Here is a 23,250-nt window from a genome sequence, read left to right on the forward strand (position 1 = left end):
AAAGAAAGAAAGAAAGAAAGAAAGAAAGAAAGAAAGAAAGAAAGAAAGAGAGGCATCTAGATGGAGCAACTTTCATTGAATTATGAAGTGGTGCTTTCCGCTCGCACAAGAACATCCTATGCTTCTAATGATCTGTGAGCTGTCCTCCTCTAGGACTTGGATGGCGCCTTTTTTTAATAAGGTGCCCATTTTGTGCAGAGCACAAGGGTACCTATTTTGTACAGTGCACTAGTGTGCCCATTGTGTGTAAAGTGCATTCAAGTGTGCCAATTGTATACAATGTGTAAAGAAAACACCTTTTTATTTGTTTTTGTTTATTTTTGTGTGTTGTTGGCCTACCCAAGCTAATTATGAAACCCTTTACTTATTAATCTTCCCTTTAAATCCCTTTAACAACATATATTCTGCCAGCTTGTCTTTCTGTTTCCTGGTGTACTGTATCTCAGGGGTTTTGGTGGGGTACATTAGTATTTTTTTCAGTGCTTAGATATTTTTATGCATACTTGCTATTGACTTCCTCTTCTTCTTCTTCTCCTTCTTCTTCTTCCCCCCTCTCCTATTTTCCCCTATTTCTATTTCACTTTCTCATTCTCTTCACTTCTCTTCTCTTTGGCGGTTCTCTGTCTCTTCTATTCTGGTCTCTTCTCTTCTCTTCTCTTCTCTTCTCTTTGTCGGTTCTCTGTCTTCCCTCTTTTCTTCTGCCCTTGCCCTGGGAAGCTAAGCGAAGCCAGTCTATCAGCAACTGTGTGCACCTCTACGAGGCTTTGCCCACTACTAAAAGCGTTCCTATGCTCCTCCACACTGTCAGCTCTTTCTTGCCTGGTATCACTACCAACTCTCTCTCTCACCGACTCTCAGGTAAAGGCTTTCTTTGTTTCTTTCTTCTATTTTGTCTGTTTGTCTTGCTCTTTCTCTTTTCTTTTTCTTTATTTCTGTGTTATCAATTGCTACAATTGTTTGGCATAAATCACTGTGTGGTAAGTTACTAACATTTTACAAAAAAAAAAAAACGCATTTCTGAAAATGTTTTGGTGAAGATGTGTGTAATACATATGTGTGTAATAAATGAAGAATATACAGCTCCAGGCCTTTTTATTAGAATACCATGAAAAAGTTTATTTATTTCCATAATTCCATCAATAATGTTAAACTGTCATGGATTGTAGATTCATGGCCCAGTTTTTTAACTATTCCAATCATTAATTTTTTTCTTTTTATATACGTTGGCCTTCCAGCTCAAAAAACCCATGAATTGGGGAATTCGCATTATTAGAATATTGTTATAAAATCACTTTTTTCTTCATCAAAATTTGGGTCACATTAAATCAGTTTAAATTTGGTACTTTCTACATAACATGCAATGGTCAATACTTGGTTAGGACATTCTCTGTCTTCATAATGGCCATGATGAGTTTAACATTGAAGTCAATGGCAAAAACAGTGCATGGGAGTTATGGAAGCCCAGATATCCTTGATGCTTTGCTGTCAACTGTTCTTGTTTGTTGACCTGGTGCCCCACACTTCCCTCTTCAATAAACCCGAAGATTTCCGCGCCACGTTTTGGTGTTAACTCACCAGTTTAGTTCTAACTCAACAGAAATAAAACCCCATTCATTTTCAATGGGGTTCCATTTCTGGTTATTTAGAATTAAACTGGTTAGTTAGTGCCAAAACGTGGCATGGAAATCTACAGGGTATATTGAAGAGTGAAGTGTGGGGTACCAGGTCAACAAACAAGAACAGCTGACAGCAAAGCATCAAGGATATCTGGGCTTCCATAACTCCCATGCACTGTTTTTGCCATTGACTTCAATGTTAAACGCATCATGGCCATTATGAAGACAGAGAATGTCCTAACCAAGTATTGACCATTGCATGTTATGTAGAAAGTACCAAATTTCAACTGATTTAATGTGACCCGAATTTTGATGAAGAAAAAAGTGATTTTATAACAATATTCTAATAATGCGAATTCCCCAATTCATGGGTTTTTTGAGCTGGAAGGCCAACGTATATAAAAAGAAAAAAATTAATGATTGGAATAGTTAAAAAACTGGGCCATGAATCTACAATCCATGACAGCTTAACATTATTGATGGAATTATGGAAATAAATCAACTTTTTCATGGTATTCTAATAAAAAGGCCTGGAGCTGTATGTGACTATGAGAGGAAAGCATTAAGAACCAATGCAGCATATTTCTTAAGAATGTCAGAAGTGAAGTTTAAGTTATCACCTATCATACTGTGACAATTATTGTGTGTGTGTGTGCGCGCGTGTGTGTGTGTCCGCGTGGGCGTGTGTGTGTGTGCACGTTTCTGTGTTTCTTTTAGACCTTGAGGAGTGCCAGATATCGGAGAGTGGTGGCGAGGGGGAGGGCGAGGGCGAGGGCACTCTTCTCCGCAGCAGCAGCACGTCAGACATCACCCAGCAGCTCACAGACTCCTTCCCAGGTACTTACAGCATCACACCGTCACACACACTGCTTCCCAGGTACAGTATACACTCACCGGCTTCATTAGGAACAGCTGTTACAACTGTTCATTGAGGCAACATGGTGGCAACTCTATGCATTTGTGCATGTAGACATGGTCGAGATGATCTTATGCAGTTCAAACCGGGCATCATAATGGGGAAGAAAGGCTATTTAAATGACTTTGAACATGGCATGGCTGTTGGTGCCGAAATGCTTGATTTGAATATTTCAGAAAAGACTGATCTACTGGGATATTCACACATAACCATCTCTAGGGTTTACAAAGAATGGTGCAAAAAAGAAAAAAATATCAGTGAGCAGCGATTCTGTGGGCGAAAATGCCTTGTTGAGGGCAGAGGTCTGAGGATAATGGCCAGACTGGTTGGAGCTGATACAAAGGCAATATTACGTCGGATAACCACTCATTACAACCAAGGTATGCATAAGAAAATCCCTGATTACACAGCACATCAAATATTGAGGCAAATGGGCTAGAAGCAGAAAACCACATTTGGTGCCAGTCCTGTCAGTTAAGACCAGGGAAATGAGGCAACAATTTGGCCAGGCTCACCATAAACGATGCTAGAAGATCGGAAAAATGTTGCCTGGTCTGATGTGTCTTGATATCTACTGCAACACTCAGATGGAATGGTCCGAATTTGGAGTCAACAACATGAAAACATGGGTCAACCCTGCCTGACATCAACATTTCAGGCTGGAGATATAATGGCATAAGGATATTTTCTTAGCACAATTTGGGCCAATTACTACCAATGTATCTTTGTTGGAATGCCACAGCCTATCCGAGTACTGTTGCAGACAGTTCAGGCAGTTCTGAAGGCAAAAGGGGGTCCAATCCAGCAGTAGAGAGATGTTACTAATTAAGTGGCCAGTGAGTGTATATAATACTGTAGAACTCATCACACCAATGGCTTTCCACTGAACCTCAAGGATAGGGCCCAGCTTGCCGCAAAGTTGATTAGCTGGTTGGTTGACTTGCTCATTGCTCACCTATTGAGGGTGATTGTATTGATGGATGGTGGTTGAGGGTAGTAGGCCCACTAAAATATGAAAGGTCAGAATATGTCGAGGTATGAGTATATTATATACATATTTTGTCATTTTAATGCACTTTCTCATCATCAGACAAATACTGTACAGCTGATCTGCCTTCCCAACTATAAAAGTAATGTGGCACATGGATTGTTACACGCAAGTTAACAAAATGTGAATTGCTGAGCAGTGATTTTACTATTTACCATCTTCACAGGTCAGCGGAGAGAGGACTCTCCTAACATGGGTAGTGCCGATGGGAGGACGTCCACGTCCGAGACCGGCTCCACAGGGAGAAGAGACAGCGGACCTCCTGCTGTTAGTACCACCTGGCTATCTCTCACTAGCCTGATTATCATTGACTTTCAAATCTCCGAGACTTGGTCTGACCAAGAGCACAACAATTAACATTTCCTAAACGGCCTGCCTTGGTTTGCAAATTATTCTTTGCTTCCCAACAAAGTGGGAGGAGTTCCCGATTTTGCGGGAGCTCAGAAAGTACTTGCATTGCTCTTGACCTGACTGGTAGTAGCAATGAAGCTGTTGCGTCAGCAGGAGGGCACGGCCTGGCTAATGTCTCACAGCATTTACAATACTTTGATTATCCATCTGTTGGGCTGTTGGGGGTGTTGTGGACCACTTGTACACTGTTGAAACACTGGCCCCGTTTGAGATGCTGCATGCTGCACACATATGCGCACTGCACAATCAGAGTGCATTCTGCTTAAAAATTCCCATCCAGGATTGCATTGTAATTTGTGCAGTGTGCATGTGTGCTGTGCAGATTGCCAGTGAAGGCCCAGGTTTGAGTCCAGCCTGTCATTTCCCAGCCCTGCCCCATCTCTGTCTCCCATTCCCTTTCTGTCGGCTCCTTACCCTCTTTAAAAAATAGTTCAGCACGTGGTTTGGTCCAGAAAATAATTCTGGTCTGGTATTATTAAGTGCTTATGCCCCCTTTTCTGAGGTAGCTACAACATACCAGACATATCATTGAGTCTGGTTTTTGCAGCAACTCTGTCATGTCTTCAGAGTGAAAAATACTTTCTCTTATCTTCTGTATTGGTGTATCTCTCTTGTCTTCTAGATTCTGATTCGGCGCAGCAGCAGTCCATCTGACCAAGACCATTCAGAGACACAGCCCACATTTGTGCGGACGAAACTTCGGGAAAAAAGTATGACTATTTTTTTTCACCCTTCTGAAAATGACCTCACTTGGCCCCTTGTTATGTTGCCTTCATTTTTTTTCGGGAATTCCGAGATCCCGACCTTAAACTCAGGAGAAATAGCCTTGAACGCCCGATGATGCAATGACGGCTCGGGATTTTTTTTACAATGATCTCGTGCAGAAGTAACAAAAGCCTGAGATACCCGAGCACATGTAATTTTATGCAATTTGTCATGGCTGCTGCTGCATGTGCTTCTGCTGAAACAACAAACGTCCTTTTTCCAAGAAAATGAAGGCAGCATTTGTCATATGCCAACTCTTAATGTCTTTCCTAGAAGTGAGGGACTTTGCGGGTAACTAGCATTCTTGTTGTTTTCCTACTAAGTCTCCTGAAGGTTAGAGGAGGGCTACGCATGTTTGTGTGTTAGCAGGGCTGGGCTGTATAAATGTAGTATTTGAATGAATGAATGAATGAATGAATGAATGAATGAATGAATGAATGAATGAATGAATGAATGAGTGAGTGAATAAATGAAGGAACAAAATCCCAGCCTGTAACACTCTCCCAATTAAGCATGGGTATTTCATTCTCCTATCCTTACACACAGTATGTTTTAATACTTTATGGGACACATCTCGTGCTAGAATGGGACACCTACAGTACCTAATTTCCCCTGGGATAATGTTCTTCCTTCATCACTCCCAGGCGAGAGCATAAGCAGCGAGACATCTAATGGCTACCTCAACGATGCTGACGTGACGCTGCTGGCCTGGCAGGCCTTCGAGGAGGAGCCCGAGTCCCCTCCGCCCAACGACCTCCACGCAGACGCAGACCACCAGCGCAGCCTCCTGCTCAGCCACACGGAGGCGCTAGCAGGTAAGGTTACTAGTTACTGGGGGAGGTTACTTTCATTTGCCCAGGGGATAGTAGCAAAATATACAGAAACATACTGAGGTGCTACCAGGTAAAACGGTCATAAGGTAGGCTTGTTTTAATGTTCCCATGGTATACTATAGCAAAATATACAGAAGCATACAGAGGGCCTAGCAGGTAAGAATATTAAGGTTAAAAGAAATGTATTTATTTATTGCCCCCAGGTAATAGTATAGCAGTGTAGACAGGAACAAAACAGTACACACTAACAGTTTTGCACCATTTATTTTTATTTTTGCACCAACACACAAGAACTTTGCCACCTCTGATGATTATCCATGGTCTTCATATCCATCACAGTTTCTTCTGCAAAGTCGTGCTTGTCATGTTTACCGTCACTGTACCGTATGTCTGTTTATGTCTGTGTTTTTGTGATTGTATTTCCATAGATCAAATGTGAAACATGGATCAATCACCTGTAATTGCAAGCACTGTATTTTGTCATTGCACACATCTCTATTGTGATTGTGATCACATCAGACCTGGGCCACCCATTTGTTTTTGAAGTATTTGAAGGGTGCAGAAAGTGGCAAAAAGATATTTCAATTTGTTGTTTTTTATCAGATGTTTACATTTACCATTCCTTGACGGAGGACTGGACTTTCTCAGTTTTTTTTTTAAAAGGCCACCCAAACAGATTTTCAAATTGATTTGACATCCCATACATTAAGTAATAAGTACCCCAGTGACGGGGTACTTCAAGTTTCTTGACTTGTCCACCATCTGTAAGTGACTCAGTGGGACAATGAGTAAACCACCTTGTACAGTAGAAGTGCCTCATAATGGCTTTATTCTCTGTGGAGAACAACACAATTGAGATTTCCACTTAGGCTTACCACTTGCTCGGAAATATCATTCCCAAAAAAGTTCCCAAACATGCATTCTGGAATACCCCCACTATTCGTTGCATTATCAAATACTTCACAAAGGAGAGGGCTGGATGAGTCAACCCAGGTCTGATTGGCAACATGTTCCTCAGTGTTTGTGATTGTGAATCCACAGTGTACCCTTTTTATGGTGTCTACTTTGTCATGTCACTGTCTGTTCATATCAACCTCCCCTCCTTACCCCACCCCACTCCCCTCGTCCGTGTGTGTGTTTAGGTTCTGAGTCTCCCCCTCCCCCATACTCCCTACGCCCCCCTGCCTCACCGGCTTTGCTGGTGCCCACCGGCTACCGTGACGGCACCCAGCTATTGGAAGACGCCATGCAAACCGCCCTGCACATGCCAGAGGACCTGGGTACTTCCTGTCAATGCTCATAGGCTCCACCCCCTGCTGCTGCTACTACTCTCTCTGTGTTGCATTGCTCTCTCTCTCTCTCTCTCTCTCTCTCGTACCTTGCTAACTTGCTGAGATGTGTTCCTTTGGGGTCTGTAGAGCTTATAAGTGACATGATATTTTCTGTGTCCATTGGACCTCAGGGAGTTGATTTTTTTTTGGCATGCAATTCAGTGGCGATATCAAAATGATATTTTGATCCCGAACGAAGAGAAGACACCGGAGCAGCTCAGATGGGATGCTTTTTCTTTTTAATTCAAGTGCACAACATGTTAGGGACTAACGTTTCGATGGCAAGCCATCTTCATCAGAGTCCATGAGTACTGAAGAGAGATTTGACAGGTGCAGGCCTATGCGGTGTGGCAATAGGCGATTGGTCCTTCTCATCGGTTACTCATTAAGTCCACACCCAGGGAAAACTATTTACAAGGAAAGAACCATTACACAAGTGAAAGTGCATATAAATACAGAATAGAAAATACAAGAAAATATATGTACATGGAATGCCATTTTAGAAGGCTAGGTGTATACTTATTAGTCATAGAAGCATATGTAGAAAAGCTATACATGATGCATGATAAAGGTATACATGATACACGATAAACTTGCTCAGACTTTTACAAAAAGCGAAATCGAAACGTTAGTCCCTAACATGTTGTGCACTTGAATTAAAAAGAAAAAGCATCCCATCTGAGCTGCTCCGGTGTCTTCTCTTCGTTCAAGATTACCTGCCTCCCTCCCGTTGATGCACCAGATGTAAAAACAGAAGCGCGTGGAACCCCCTTTTTTGTTGATTTTGATCCCCTTTGAATTGAGTCATGAGCTTCACATACAGTACTGTACGTTGTTTCTGATATTTTTATATAAGTTTTATATCATGGGCCATACAGTGCAATTTAGTGGGAAGAAGCTTGACACTATGATGTCATCAGTCAGCTGTAGCCCTCAAGGTGGATGTTATTGTTCACTGAGTCAGCAGCTAAGTCAACTGAAGTGCTTGATGTCATTTACACTTATTTATACTTATGTCTCACTTCAGGTCACATCACTTTTTTCCAGCACACACTGATGTTAACCAACTGTCTTCAGTTGAAACACTGGTGTCAACACAATTTGAATGGTGTGACATGCAACACGTGTATTTTTCTACGCCATCTTTTTTTTCACCGCCTTGAACCAGACAATATCTGTACAAAATATCAATATTTGTACACAAAATTTTTCTAAAAGACATACTGTATGCTTAACCTGGTGCATCTAATGGCTGGCACCAGAAGATTTTTACTTGTTATGGTGGGGATAGGTCCTGTTATTGCGGAAATGGTGTCACGTGACTTATGAGCTTGAGCTCTATTCCTCCTGCACTTCCTGTACTCTACATGTCTGTTTGCTTATTTAAAGTAACCACACATTAATTGTCATGGTTTACACAATTAACACTATTAGTTTCCTTTTGACCAATGGGTTGCACATTTTTTTTTACTTTTTAAGCAGACATGGTACAGTGAGCAGTGTTGAAAACCCCTTGTTGCAATCATTATATTTTCGGTATTAAAAAATGGGACTTTTGGGGGGTGCTGTGGTGAGACGCGCTGTGGCACCCATCCATGGATTTGCTTTTGTGCACTGCCCATGGGGACCCAGGTTTGAGTCTGGCCTGGATCGTGTCCCAGCCCTACCCCATCTCTCCCTGCCACTCCTTTCCTCTTCCACTTATCACTATCTGTCATAATAAAAGCAAAAAAAAAACCCTTAAAAGTGTGAGTTTTGAAAACCCGAATTTCTGAGTTAACACAGGCCAAAGAGTATAAACTAACTAACTGGATCCTGTCACAACCCTTTCCCTGCGTTCTCACTATAACCGGTCTCAGAATACTCAGTCCTTCACTAAGTAGTGCACTATGAAATAAATCAAATAAAATTAATGAGAATTTCTGATTTAGTGCATGTTTTGCTTGTCCCCGGTCATTCTATTGCAGCCCCCACTCTCTTTCACCCTCTTTCTCCCTCTGTGTCTGCACCTCTTTGTGTGACTCCTGCTCTCTCTGGTATGGTGCTGTACTGAGACTGCTGTTTAACACCAGCAAGGAAGTCTTTAATGTGTTTGCCCACCCTCCAAGCAGACACGGTCAACCTCTCCTCTTCCACCTCCTCCTCTTCCTCCTTTTCCCCCTCCCCTCCTCCTTCTCCTTCCACCTCTTCCTCCCAAGTCGCTTTGCTCTTCCCTGCTGCCGCAGCCAGCGTGACTTTGACAGCTTCAGCCTGTTAGCTGATGATCAGGGATCTGTGAAGCATGCTAAACTATGGCTGCCTCTGTTGGGCTCCCCCGGGCCTGCCTGTCACACACAGACTGTCATTTATCCAGCGTGTGTCTCTCTGTAGCCCTACATCTCTTATCTTTTCATTAATCCCTTCATCCCTTCACATCCTGACATTTATTATTCTGTCTTTTCTCTGACTTTTTAAGTTAACTTTCACATCATTATCTTACATGTCATCACCGTATCTATACTGATGTGTCCTGTATTGACTCCATGGCGCGTGCAGACAGCAGCGAGTTCTTGGCTGACGACGTGAGCATCATCGCTGGGGGCAGCCTGACGGGTTGGCACGCCGACTCGGCCTTCGTCCTGTGGAGGCGGATCCTGGGCATCCTGGGGGACGTCAACACCATCCAGTGCCCGCGCATCCACGCCAAGGTGTTCAGCCACCTCTACGACCTCTGGCACAAGCTGGCAAAGGTATGCTGCTAGTGGTGGTGTTGGGGAGATGTACAGTATTCTGTAATTACTGTAATAGAATAGAATGGAATGCTTTTTACTGGCCCTTTAGCACTGTGTTCTTGGTGAACTGTACAAAGTATGTGAATGCAAAGACTCAACTTTGTAGTTGTGATATTATGCTATATAAATACATTTTGGCTGATTGATTGATTGATTGACTGTAGTAGTAGGTTGTGGCATCTGAATCAAGTGACCCATCACAGACAGGTAGAATTGTCCACTGTTGATAATATATTGTGTATATTGTGTATATTCACTTGAATGTATAGGTGTGGAGATCTACCTCTCGAGGGAGATGTCTTTAACAGCAACTCTTTCCCCTGGTTTAATTCTGAATGTTAACAGTTAATAAGACAAAGGTACCTGCTCCTTAAAAAGTCCTGTAAATCTGGGCTTAACACAGATAGAATGAACTTCACTAGGGCCAGGAATAAAGTAACATTAGAGTTGATAAAAGCTAAGGCAAATTTTTCCACTGTCCCTAAGGCATGGAAGCTGGCAACAGTCATCCCTGTATTTAAAGCAGGCGATAAAACTGATATGAACAACTATAGACCAATCAGCATTTTACCTGTCATCTCAAAAATAATTGTAAAATGGGTCTTCAAACAAATCATCGATTCCCTCAGCAATAGTCAAACACCTCTGCATCCAATGCAGTTTGGGTTTTGGCCTAACCATTATACAGAGACTGCACTGGCCATGTTTTTGGAAATAAACAAATGCCATCTAGATAAAATTGGTTATGTTGGTGCTGTTTTTTTGGTTTAAAACGAGCATTTGACTCGGTCAACCATGATGTTTTATTATCAAAATTAACTCATTTTAATTTCTCTGATAAATCTAGATTGTGGTTCCACTCATACTTGTGAAACAGAGAACAATGCACAGTTGTGGATGGTTCCAGGTCCACTTTCATACACTGTCCAGTAGGGGCCCCCCAGGGGCCCATTTTGGGGGCTCTTTTATTTTCCCTCTATACTGTATTAATGACTTACCTGAGCATTGTCCACATGTTAATGTCCAGCTCTATGCTGATGACAGAGTCATCTTTACACAAGCTAAAAACCCTGAGGAAGCAGCATGTGTACTCACTACAGCTCTTACACATACAAACATGGCTAAAGAAATCATGCCTTATTCTGAATGCAAAGAAAACTGTCTGATTGTATTTGTCTAAGCAACCTTCCCCTGGACTGTCTCAGCCTGGTGTCACTCTTGGTAGTGACCAGCTAGAAGTGGTAACAGATTTTAAATATCTAGGAGTCATTTTAGACATATAAAAATGATCACTAAAAATCTCTACAACTTAAGGCACATAAGAGGTGCAATGTCAAATAGTGCTGCTCTGACATACTTGCATGCAATGAAACCTAAGCTATTGCATTACAAGCTGGACCATGGTGGGATCTACTACTCTTAAACCAGTGGAGAGGTTATTTTAAAAAAGCACTCAAAATTTTAGATAAAAAAATCTCTCTCATACCACCATTGTCACATATAGATAAATACAACTTACCCAGTTTTGACAATTTTTGTAAATTTACCTATAGTTGTCTTTTTTTATAAAACTTTGCATGGCCTGGCACCACCTTGTTTAGAGAAATTCATAAAATATCGTCAAATACGAGTAACTCGAGCAATGGTCAATAAAGATGTTGAGATTCCTAATGGGAAAACCTCTTTTAGCCAAAATGCATTATCTACTAAAGGTAGCGCATTATGGAACTCTATTCCACTACATATAAGAGAATGTCCCTCTTTATCTTCCTTTATTATATGGTTGTGACGTCATCGGTCGAATGCTCCATTCATTTCAACGGGGCTCCCCAACGTTCGCACGTCTGTTATTTTTCGATAACGGACGGGTTGGTCTATAACAGACCGCTGTCAATGGCAACAAGACTTTTCACTGCTAAAGCGACTTTTCAACAAGACTCTAATCAGCTGCTGTGATAGACAACACCTGTTGTCCTGGCTACCTAGCTGTTGCCTAGCGGTGTTCCACAACGGCACTGTTTTGTTTTGCGCAGCAACAATCTTAACATTAAATAGGCCTAAAGAAATGTCCCCGCCACGTGTGAGTCATTTAAGTATATCCATATAATAAGCGGGTTAACTTTCGGCGAGTCGGTCGCTTTGTGGAATAGCAGCACTTCAGAGAGAACAAGACCCCTCCGCTCCGCGTCGGGGTCTAAAGATTCTCTCTGTCGTGCTGCTATTCCACGGTAGCGACCTTCTCGCCGAACGTTAACCCTTACTTAAGATGGAGATTAAAAAGTGGCTTCGAGCCCAACAAGCATGTTCACACTGCTAGTCTGAACTCTGAATCTCTACACAGCGTGCACACACACACACACCCACACACACACACACACACAAACACACACACACACACACACACACTCACATAATACATAGCCCTATTTTGGGACCATTTTCTTTTTTTCTTCTTATTGACATGCTTTTTGCGTCTGTATTGTGTTTCATTTCTTTTGTTACTAACAGTCTGTTTTGGTTTTAGATGTATGTTTGGGATTTTAATTTATAATGCTTGTAAACATCTAGCCTGCCTATTTTGGACACCAGATGGAAATTAGCCTTTGGGCTACAATCTGGCACATTTACATATATGTGCATGTATGTATATGTTCATTAATGTGCAATGTCCTGAAGAAATAAATGAATTGAATGGAATGGAATGTGGTAGAGTTATCCAGTGTTGATAATATATTTTTGTACCTGTGGTAGAGTTGTGCAGTGTTGATAATGTATTGTGTATCTGTGTCCGTTCCTTGCAGATTAGAGACAATCTGGGCATCAGTGTGGACAACCAGTCCTCTCTCCCTCAGCCCGTCTTCATCCCTCCTCTGCGCATGCTGGCATCATGGCTTTTTAAGGTATGAGAATGCCTAGCCAAGGTTGTCTAGGGAGTTCAACTGAAATATGAGCATCTCTCTCTTTCTCAAGGATTCACACAATCATTATCATTATTTATTAGATTTAAATGCTATGGTGACCTTTTATTATGGATTTATTATTGATTCTGGGCCATCTTAGTGTGGTTTCTTAACTATTTCTCTGGAGCGAGCGACATTTGTTTTCTTCACATTACAGATTTGAATTATTATTGTAACTGCATGCTATTCAATTGTTGATGTGATATTTATAGTTATTGTTTTAATAATTACACTTTTGAAAATGTTTTTCTTTTGGTCTCTCAGGCCACCATGTTGCCGTCAGAGTTCAAGGAGGGGAAGCTGCAGGCGTACAGGCTGATCTGTGAGATGATGACGAAGCACCAGGACGTTCTGCCCAACAAGGACTTCCTGGTGCACCTGTACCACGTCATGCACAAGGGATTCACCAGCGACGACCAGGTGAGAGCCCTACATGTGAAAAGAACAACAAATTACACTTACACCAGTGTTTCCCCGCAGAATTTCCGTTAGTCAAGGTGATGAGGGGTTCGGTCGGTATCAGAGACACTTGAGTATTGCCATTGGGAAGGCTATGTTGTGCAGTTTCAAAAGCAATAAGCAAAAGCAAGCCAGCTAGTCACTCTTATCAGACCATTTCAAACAAATGTATCTTAACGTTTTCTCACCATGGGGACACAGTGACTCAGTGCGCCAAGTTGCCATACCAAGTCCAGGGACTTTGATTCGAGTCCGACCAGAGGTTATTTAATCTTTCCCCATCTTTCTCTTACACTTTCTGTCAATGCAGGCAGAAAAAAATCTGACTAAAAACTTTAAATGTGTATATCTCACCACTAGAGGGCAGTGTAGTCATGCACTTCAGGCTTGACTAAGATCTCCAAGACACACTGAGAAGTATTCCATTTATAACAGTGGTCAGTGTTGCTCATCCTTCTGTTTAATAGACGGTGACAGTAGTCCTTAACATGTTTAGAATCCTCTTTCTTTGCATTCGCTGTGGTCAGATGATTGAAAATACTACAGTTGCAATAAACACTTCTGATGACCGAATCTTCAGTTCATTAGCCCGTCGCCACATGCATACTGTATATAGTCTGTTATATGATATCAATGTGACTTTTTTTTTAGGTATTTGATACATCAAAACAATGAAACATCAAAAACATATTTAAATAATTCAGGTGGATGCTTGAAAGGGTCTTTTAAATCCTGTCAAGTATTTCATTCTCACAGGCAAAACGTTGGTGCCACTTTGGTTCTGTTTTACACATCAGTTTTCATTACTAACAGGAGCAACAGCAGTTTGTGTCCGAGTCACTGCTTAGCGATCCTGCTGCAGAGGAAGCATGAAAAGATAAAAACACTATTTGAGACACTCCTTACTAAAGTTAAAAAGCCTTCATGAATCTCTGACTACATGCCATACTGCTGAAGGAGGAAGGCAGGGAAGGCTGATGAAGACAAACTGATAAAGGAAATGCATTCCTCTAATTTGTCAGTGAATGGCCAACATATCTCTGCCTGGAGGATGGCTATCTTGCGTTTTGGCAGGCCGACAAGCTCATTAGAATGTTTTCCATGTCATTAAATAATGTTGGAACTCCTGTCGTGTGTGTGTGTGTGTGTGTGTGTGTGTGTGTGTGTGTGTGTGTGTGTGTGTGTGTGTGTGTGTGTGTGTGTGTGTGTGTGTGTGTGTGTGTGTGTGTGTGTGTGTGTGTGTGTGTGTGTGTGTGTGTGTGTGTGTGTGTGTGTGTGTGATTAATTAAGGATTGAAGGCTTGGTGATGGTTTGTGAAGGGGCAGTGCTGGCAAGGATTGTGGTTGCAAATGTGTGTGTGTGTGTGTGTGCGTGTGTGTGTGTGTGCATGTGTGTGTGCATGCCTGCACGTGTGCCTGTGTGTGTGTCTGTGTTTCTGTGTGTTTTTGTGTGTGTGAAGGGATCAGGAGGGGGTTCAGTGGTCTTGTTGTGATTAAATACAATATGTTGTTGACCTGGTAAAGGAGCCTTTACTCCGTGCGGACTGATGGAGAGTTCTACTGAGAATAAAAAAATATTTGATAGATTAGATTAGATTAGATTACATACAACTTTATTGTCTGTAACACACAAAACAGACAATGTATAGTACATAAATATGAAATATGAAAATGAAGAGAAAGGCATCTTCTGAAGAAAAAAATGAACTTGTGTCCCACCCTCATCAGGTAGAAACGATGTGGATGGAGACCTCTGTATGTATTTCAAAAACTGGTTAGGCTAAGCCTTGGTGTTGGTCTTCCCAAAGAGTTTCCAAGAAACTGCCATTATTTCTACAGGCTAACACAATGCAACAAAATCACTGTCTTCACTGTTTACGCCTCCTATATACACCACATTCCACATTATTACGCAAATGACTTTTTTGCCGTTTTCCCAAATAATCAATAGAAATGACAGTAGTCATAATTTTCAAGTCATCAGCCATTAGAGTGCAATTAAAAAGTTTTTGAATGAACCTTCAAATGATAACTGTATTTTTTTAAATGATAAAAAATTTAAAATGCCCAAAATGCTCTGTTCCAAATTATTACGCAAAACAGTTTTGTAGTGTTGTAATCCAAATTTCTTTCTTTTTTTCCCATTTACATCAAAACAGTTGGCATTTGGTACCTTCTAAATTACATTTCAATGTTCAAAACTTGGTTATAAGCTGTAACTGGAATGCTGCATTTTTAAATTACATTACATTATATTGCATTTGGCAGACGCTTTATAACCAAAGCGACTTTCAAAAGAGGACATATTCAAGCCAACATCACAAGCAAATACAATGTGCACAGGAGATATACAGAACAACAAGTGCAGTTGCAGAGGGGTTAGTTTTTGTTTTTTTGATTTTTTTTGTTTTTTAATTAAAGAGTAAATAACAAGTACACACACACAAACTAAACTAAACTAAACATCATGTCAGGAGTCTGCCCTGGGGCAAGGCCAGTTCAAGCATTAGTCTAGTAGATTCTCTCGAAAGAGGAAGGTCTTCAGTTGTTTCTTGAAGGCTGCAAGAGATGTGCTTAGTCTTGCTGCCTCTGGGAGACCGTTCCACCACTTGGGTACCACAACGGAGAACAATCTTGACTGGGAGTACCTAGAGCGACTGGATGGCAGAGCCAGACGGCTTGTGCTGGATGAGCGCAGTTCTCTTCCAGTAACATAGGGCGTTAGTAGGTCCTTCAGATAAGCTGGGGCCGTTCCTGTGATGGTTTTGTAGGCAAGGGTCAATGCCTTGTGCTTGATCCGGGCGGCGATCGGTAACCAGTGCAACTCAATAAATAGAGGAGTAACATGGGTCCTTTTGGGTTGATCTTGGGTTGAGCATTTAATATTGAAGTCAGTGGCAGAGCTTTGGAGTTATGGAAGCACAGATATCCTTGATGCTTTGCTCTCAGCTGTTTTTGTTTGTTTGGTCTGGTGACCCACACTTCACTCTTCCATATACACGTAGATTTCCAGGCCACGTTTAGGTGCTTTGGAGGTGATGACATTCTAACTCACCAGACATATCATCCCATTCATTGTCAATGGGGTTTTATGTCTGGTGAGTTAGAATGTCATCACCTCTAAAGTACCTAAAAGTGGCAATGTCATTTGCATAATAATGTGGAATGCGGTTCAGTTAATTTTACATAATGTTAAGCCATGCTAATGTTATCTCCTAAGACGATTTGTAGGGTTATATTGATACTTTACTTATATTTACAGATTGCCCAATTTATTCTGGGTCATAAATTATAAACAGTGATGTGCTGTATCTTGGTTTTTATTTTGAATTTGTGTGGTACTTTATATGACAGTAAACATATAATATATAGACAATCCAAGAGCCTTACTTCCATTCGCCCCACAACATTTTTTTTAACATGTTCGACAATTTCACCTTTAGCTCTTCACCACTATTGAAAAGTTGAGTTTTGAGTGTTTTCATTTACTTGTTATCTATGGCATTCTTCCTTCACCACACACACACACACACACACACACACACACACACACACACACACACACACACACACACACACACACACACACACACACACACACACACACACACACACACAGACACAGACACAGACACAGACACACACAGACACACGCACAAACACACTCAAATCGTGCCAACACACACAAACACACCTGCCTTAGCATCCCCGACCCTGGAAAGAGAAGCGTTCTATTGACAGCAGTGTTAATTGCACTTGTGATTTGCTTTGCCTGTTTTTTTCCCTCCTCCTCCGCCGAAGAATAAAGGGTCTCTCCCCATTGTACCCAAACGTCAGCCATGATTTACAGCAAATCACTCTGTTTTGTTGCGCACGGGTCGAGCGTTTCTTTCTTTTTCTTTTTCTTTTTTTTCTGCACGATTGCTCTTCCTCCCCTGCATTTCACAGCTGTGATTGTGCCTTTCACAGGTTGGTTTAGGCAGTTCTATGTCAACACGGCGGTAATATTCTTTGGGCAAAACACAGTAACAGCACAACAATGACACACAGCATTTCTAGGATGATTTCCATGAAGGACCCAAACCAAATAAAAAAAATGACATTTCAGTTGCTGCATTGGCCTACAGTATAGCAACAAGAAAGCAAAGGGTATGGAAGGTGTGCGCTTGTTTTTTTTTATATCTGGGACTTTTGTGTTAATGTGTCCTTTGTGGCTCTGCAGGCAGAGACCACTGCCAGCGGTTTAGGAGAGACCCCACTGAGTTGGAGGCCTCTCCCCCACTCAAAAACACACACGTGCACACACACACACACCCACACACACACACACACACACATGCGCACACACACACACACACACACACACACACACACATGCGCACACACACACACACACACACACACACACACACACACACACACACACACCGCATCCCCCACGCCACCCCACCCCACCTCACCTCACCTTTTCTCGCAGGCAACCAATTCAGATTGGCTGTGCCCTCGTTTACAGCCAATAATGACAAACGTTTCACGGAATTACAGCTCTGGTTAGAGCAAGCGTTTCAGGTAATCGCTCAGCTATTTTTTAGTGCTTTGCCAGTGCATGGCTAATTGCAGACAAAACTGTGCACTGTGTCTCCGGGGTCAATTATCGTAGAAATGAGGGTAAAATGTCCCTTCTCCCTAAAACAGACACTCCTTCCAATTTCCCATTCTCTGTCTCTTAGAAGTCTGTGTGTGAGTCTGTGTGTGAGTCTGTGTGTGTCTGTGTGTGTCTATGTGCATGCGTGCGTGCATGCTTGTGTACGTGTTGTTCGTTCATGCTTGTGTGTGTGTGTGGTGTTCGTTCTGTTCTTGCTTTATTGCAGCAGTTGTTTTTTTGTTTTTTTGTTTATCACTTCTAACTTAACCAAACCCCCACCTCCTTCCACCTCCACCTCCATATCCACCCTCCTCCTCCTCCTTTATTCCTGTTCCTGTGCGTATAAAGGATTCAATTAAGGAGACAAATGTATCAGGTGGAGAGGAGAGGAGAGGAGAGCAGAGTGCAGCGGAGCAGCAGCAGGTGTTTGCTGAGGAGAGGAGTGTGTTCTTGGTAAACAGGCGAGGCGTCCGCCGTGTCGTGCCTGGCTGCCACGCGACTCCACTTGTGTTTGAGCAGGCAGATTTCTTCATGCGTTCTGATCTACCCGTCTCTCTCTTTTTTTGTAATCCTTGTTCAAATAGCAGGAGATTCTCTCTGCAGATGAACAAGATGTTGACAATGTTCCTCATATGCTCTGACATACAGTGTATGCAGAAACTGTGGATGATTTTCATATATTTTTTCTCACTCTGCTTTAATCCCGGCTGTGAAGTTTCAGAGAGGCCATCAATTGTTAAATCAGGGAGGTGGATACACTCAACTTAGGAGAAATTAAAAACCAATGATGACTCATAAAACCTCTTTGTACAAAAGCGTCAACCGAATGAGTGTACAGTACTGCTTTACTGTATATGTTGGTAATTTCCATTAGTGTGTGTGTATGCGTGTGTCTTGATCTTGGTGTGTGTGTGTTTGTGTTTGTGTGTGTGTGCGTGTGTGTGTGTGTGTGTGTGTGTGTGTGTGTGTGTGTGTGTGCTCTCGTGAATTTGTGTGTGCATATACGTATATCAGTGCAAAGGTCAGCTGAGTAATTCTTGTGTAATGGCTCTGCCTGTTATGCTGTGACAAAGCCATATCCTCTCCTCATCTCCATTGCAGCACACTTAAATATTTACCCACCGCGGTTGGGTCCACCAACCTCTGCCTACATATGCACTGACCATAATTGATTATCGCCTTATTGAAAGCAACAGCAGTGGATTTCATTTTAAAGAGCTTTTTAGCTAAGTTGCCAAACTGACCACCACATCTTGATTGTGTGATATCAATACTGTTTTTTATGGTAATAAAGTTATAGCAATATGGATGTATTTATTTCCTTTCTCTCTTTCTCTCTCTCTCTCTCTCTCTCTCTCTCTCTCTCTCTCTCTCTCTCTCTCTCTCCTCTCTCCTCTCTCCTCTCTCCTCCCCCTCTTCCTCTCCTCCATCAGGATGTGTTGAACACGGTGATCCGGTGGTGTTCGCCGCGGTTCTTCTTCCTGGGTCTGCCGGGTTTCACCATGCTGGTGGGAGATTTCATTACAGCAGCCGCTCGCATCCTCAGCACAGAGTCCTTCGAGGTGAGTGCCACAAACAAGATCAAACACCAGCCTCCTCCCAACATATCCAAGAACTCCATCTAGCCACACAGATTTACTAATGTCATTTTTTTTTAAACAAAAGTAAAATCCGCGACACCAAGCTTGAAGGGCATGCTGCCCAAAACGTTACATTAAAATAAGTGAAACCGGAGCTTGGTGTCGCGGACTTTACTTTCAGTTTTCATGTGATTTTGCTTGTCCTGCACCCACATTTTTTTTAGACGGATGTGTGTGTTTTTCTCTTTTTTTACAATTAACTATTTTTTTAACAACAACTAAATTAGCTTTGGCACTTCATTTGAATGGTAATGGTTTGCCCTGTCCCCCTGTCCCTGTCTTCCAGGCTCCGAGGATAGAGGCTCAGACGGTGCTGGGCTCGCTGGTGTGCTTCCCCAACCTCTACCGGCAGATCCCCTCCCTCATGTCCACACCCGGCTCCGATGACATAGTGATCGGGGAAGAGGACATCAAGGTACAGTACAGAATAGAGCTTGATTTTATTTCTCCTGCCCGCCAGTCACCAGAAACTCATAGAACCGCAGTTACATACGCATTGCTTTACAGAGTTCCTTGACGTCAGTGTTAGCCTAGCCACAGCCTGAGAAAACATTAAATATTATAAAATAAAAAAATTGAGAAACTTATAACATTTTCTTTGTGCTCTCTCAATAGGAGTTTCTGGTGAATGTATTACTGACAACTGCACGCAGTGAGCCCAGCGAAGGAGCCAGGTAGGTCTCTTTGGCCCCCCCCCAAAAAAGCAAGTTCACTATGGTGACTGAAAAGACACAAAATTGTCCAAAATTACACATTATTTTCATTCTGTTTCATGTCATGTTTTTGGATCATATTACTCTCACATCACATCATATCACTTACATGTACTGTATATACCGTACTGTATTTGTGTGTTTATGTAAGCTGACAGACACCTTCATTTCCTTCTGGACTAATAAAAGTACTCTACTACTCTACAAATAGTGTACCCACACTAGCCTTCCCTAAGATCAGCCAAGTCTTGTGTTGCATATCTTGCATGGCAAGGTCGACCAAAAAGTAATATAAAACTACGTAACTACAATCTTGTGTGTGTCTGTGTGTCTGTGTTTTGCAGGTGTATAGCCATCTGCAGTCTGGGTGTGTGGGTGTGTGAGGAACTTGTGCAGCAGAACATCCCCCATCAGGTCAAAGATGCCATCAACGTCCTGGGGGTCACGCTGAAGGTGAGCACGAGAGTTCACTCTACCCGCTTACAAAATACCATGTTAGACCCTGCTGTGCCTTAACTGTAGGGCACTGGGTTACTATGCTGGCGACCCGGGTTCAATTCCGGCCCGGGTCATTTGCCGAACCTTCTCCGTCTCTCTCTCCCCACTCATTTCCTGTCCCACTTTAACTGTCCTATCACAATAAAGACATTAAAAAAAGGAAAAAAAAGACCATACCATTACTTAAATTTAACCATGATAACCAGGTGGTGCGATATTTCATGAACCACGTCCCTGATTTTGGCAGGTCTCTATCCATTTAAACAAAGCATCCTCCTTTTTTCCCCTCAGAACCTCACATTTATTTGATAACATTGACTAGTAGATCTGAGCTCAGGGCACCGTAAATGAGGTGTCAAATCTGGCAGACTGTAACTCAAAAAACACCCCATTTCAGAGGGTATTTACTGTAAACGTATTCAGTGTATTCAGTGCAGAGAGGTGTTTTGACATTTCCCAGGTCTCCGAGGTCCTCTTTCTGGCGTGTGTTAGTGGTGCCAGAGTCTGCCAGAGAGGTACCCGGTGTCTCATCTCTTGGTGATGTGAAGAGACAGGGGACCTGGCGTCTATTGGAGAGTGATGGGAGAGAGAGAGGGGGAGAGTAGCATTTTTGGCAGAGGCCCGGGGCTGTCCAGAGTAATGCAGGGGAACATAGTGGTGTCATTTCCCCGCCACTTACCCCCAGATGATGGGTGCTCAATTTGGCTGCCTTTGCTACGAGTCCTGGGCCTTCACCTCCCCAAAATGGACACATAATCACTTTCCTCAACAACTTCACTCAGGGCCAGGCTGCTGTGTGTGTGTGTGTGTGTGTGTGTGTGTGTGTGTGTGTGTGTGTGTGTGTGTGTGTGTGTGTGTGTGTGTGTGTGTGTGTGTGTGTGTGTGTGTGTGTGTGTGTGTGTGCGCGTATGTGTGCGCGTGTGTGTGCGCGTGTGTGTGTGCGCGTGTGTGTGTGTGTGCTCGTGTGTGTGTGTGTGCGCGTGCGTGTGCGTGTGCGTGTGTGTGTGTGTGTGTGTGTGCATGTGCGCTCGTGTGTGTGCTCGTGTGTGTGTGTGTGAAAGCATACGTTTGTGTGCGAATGGGCGTGTGTGTGTGTGTATGTCCCAGAGAGTTACAGGCAGTGTACACATGTGAGTGAGTGGCAGAAGGAATGACAGACATCGAGCAATCAGTTGGACTTTCCCCCCCTTTCCCATCATTTGGTGTTTTCTTTCATCTCTTTCCTGATTTTGGAGAAACATGGCAAATACGGCAAAGACTGGCTATCTGTTCCTGAAGTGCAGCTACTGACGAGGACAGATTGAAAGGATTTCTTTCCTTTTTCTCAAAATCCCAATTTTGCCCACATGTTGTTTCTGTCTTTGTCTTTATGTCCTACTCTAACTCTTCCTACTCTTACTCTGTCGTACTCTCTCTCTCTCTCTCTCTCTCTCTCTCTCTCTCTCTCTGTCTCTCTGTCTCTCTCTCTCTCTCTCTGTCTCTCTCTCTCTCTCTCTCTCTCTCTCTCTCTCTCTCTCTGTCTCTCTGTCTCTCTCTCTCTCTCTCTCTCTGTCTCTCTGTCTCTCTCTCTCTCTCCTATATAGTTTGGGAATAAGGCCGTTGCGCAGGTAGCGTGTGACGTTTTCCAGCTCTTCATCTGCCATTGGCAGCATCTGCAGAGACTAGAGCAGTCCCTGCCCAAGAGGATCATTGAGGTGAGCAGCACTAGACACACACACACACACACACACACACACACACACACACACACACACACACACACACACACACACACACACACACACACACACACACACACACACACACACACACACACACACAGACACAGACACAGACATACACACACATTCCATAAGGAATTATGTATTTCATTGTGGATACATCTAACCTATGTTTCTGTGTCTTTGTTTGTGTTTGTTTGTTTGTATTCATTTTTGGTGTGGATGTGTTTGTATTTGTTTGACTGTGTGTGTTGTGTTTTTTTATATAATCCAGATATTCGTGGCCACCATAGCTTTCCTCCTACCCAGTGCTGAGCATTCGACAATGGAAGCAGACAAAAAGGCACGTAAAACAAAAAAAAGCTCATAAATAAAATCCCTGTTGTGCTGTCCTTAGCGATGTCCTTTATCCTCAAGCGGAGCTTGAAGCATCCTTTTCTCTTTTCCTTTCCTCTTTCTCTTTCTTATTATTTGTCATTGTGAGGCTGCCTATGATCCCTCTTCATGCGCCTGACTGTTTTCAGACTGAGCTGATGTGTCCTTAACCTCCTTCTCACCTTTTTTCCTTCCTCTCCTCTCCTCCCCCTCTCCTCCCCTTCTCCTCTCCTCTCCTCTCCTCTCCTCTCCTCTCCTCTCCTCTCCTGTCCTCTCCTCTCCTGTCCTCTCCTCTCGTCTCCTACCCTCTCCTCTCCTCTCTCCTCCACTCTCCTCCACTCTATCTATTCTCCAGTGTGCTCATTGTTGAGAGATTATTGATTTTTCCTCAGCTTGGCTAGTGCTGATCATCAAGCCTACTGCGAGAAGAGCTAATTGAAACTGTCTGCTGTGTGTGCGTGCGTGTGCGTGCGTGTGCGTGCGTGTGTGTGCGTGCACGTGTGCGTGTCTGCCTGTGTCTGTGTGTGTGCGCGCCTGTCTTTGTGTGTG

The 23,250-nt window shown here is 42.8% G+C and overlaps 1 protein-coding gene across 6 annotated transcripts in view; it reads left to right on the top strand.

The window, feature by feature from the left end:
* The window catches only part of ralgapa2 (Ral GTPase activating protein catalytic subunit alpha 2), a 179,631-nt gene that overhangs the window by 89,309 nt on the left and 67,072 nt on the right, over positions 1-23,250 (top strand). For 3 of the 6 annotated variants that reach the window (XM_063184504.1, XM_063184507.1, XM_063184509.1), the window contains 15 exons: positions 718-858; positions 2,334-2,453; positions 3,747-3,847; positions 4,614-4,701; positions 5,401-5,571; positions 6,732-6,869; positions 9,456-9,649; positions 12,493-12,591; positions 12,916-13,071; positions 19,188-19,316; positions 19,681-19,809; positions 20,010-20,068; positions 20,452-20,560; positions 22,189-22,299; positions 22,601-22,669. In XM_063184504.1, coding sequence (XP_063040574.1) covers positions 718-858; positions 2,334-2,453; positions 3,747-3,847; positions 4,614-4,701; positions 5,401-5,571; positions 6,732-6,869; positions 9,456-9,649; positions 12,493-12,591; positions 12,916-13,071; positions 19,188-19,316; positions 19,681-19,809; positions 20,010-20,068; positions 20,452-20,560; positions 22,189-22,299; positions 22,601-22,669 — 1,814 coding nt within the window. The remainder of the gene's footprint in view (positions 1-717; positions 859-2,333; positions 2,454-3,746; positions 3,848-4,613; positions 4,702-5,400; positions 5,572-6,731; positions 6,870-9,455; positions 9,650-12,492; positions 12,592-12,915; positions 13,072-19,187; positions 19,317-19,680; positions 19,810-20,009; positions 20,069-20,451; positions 20,561-22,188; positions 22,300-22,600; positions 22,670-23,250) is intronic. The other 3 variants (XM_063184505.1, XM_063184508.1, XM_063184510.1) reach the window with 3 other exon arrangements.

Source organism: Engraulis encrasicolus, chromosome 19 (assembly GCF_034702125.1).
Source record: "Engraulis encrasicolus isolate BLACKSEA-1 chromosome 19, IST_EnEncr_1.0, whole genome shotgun sequence".
Classification (NCBI taxonomy): Eukaryota; Metazoa; Chordata; class Actinopteri; order Clupeiformes; family Engraulidae; genus Engraulis; species Engraulis encrasicolus.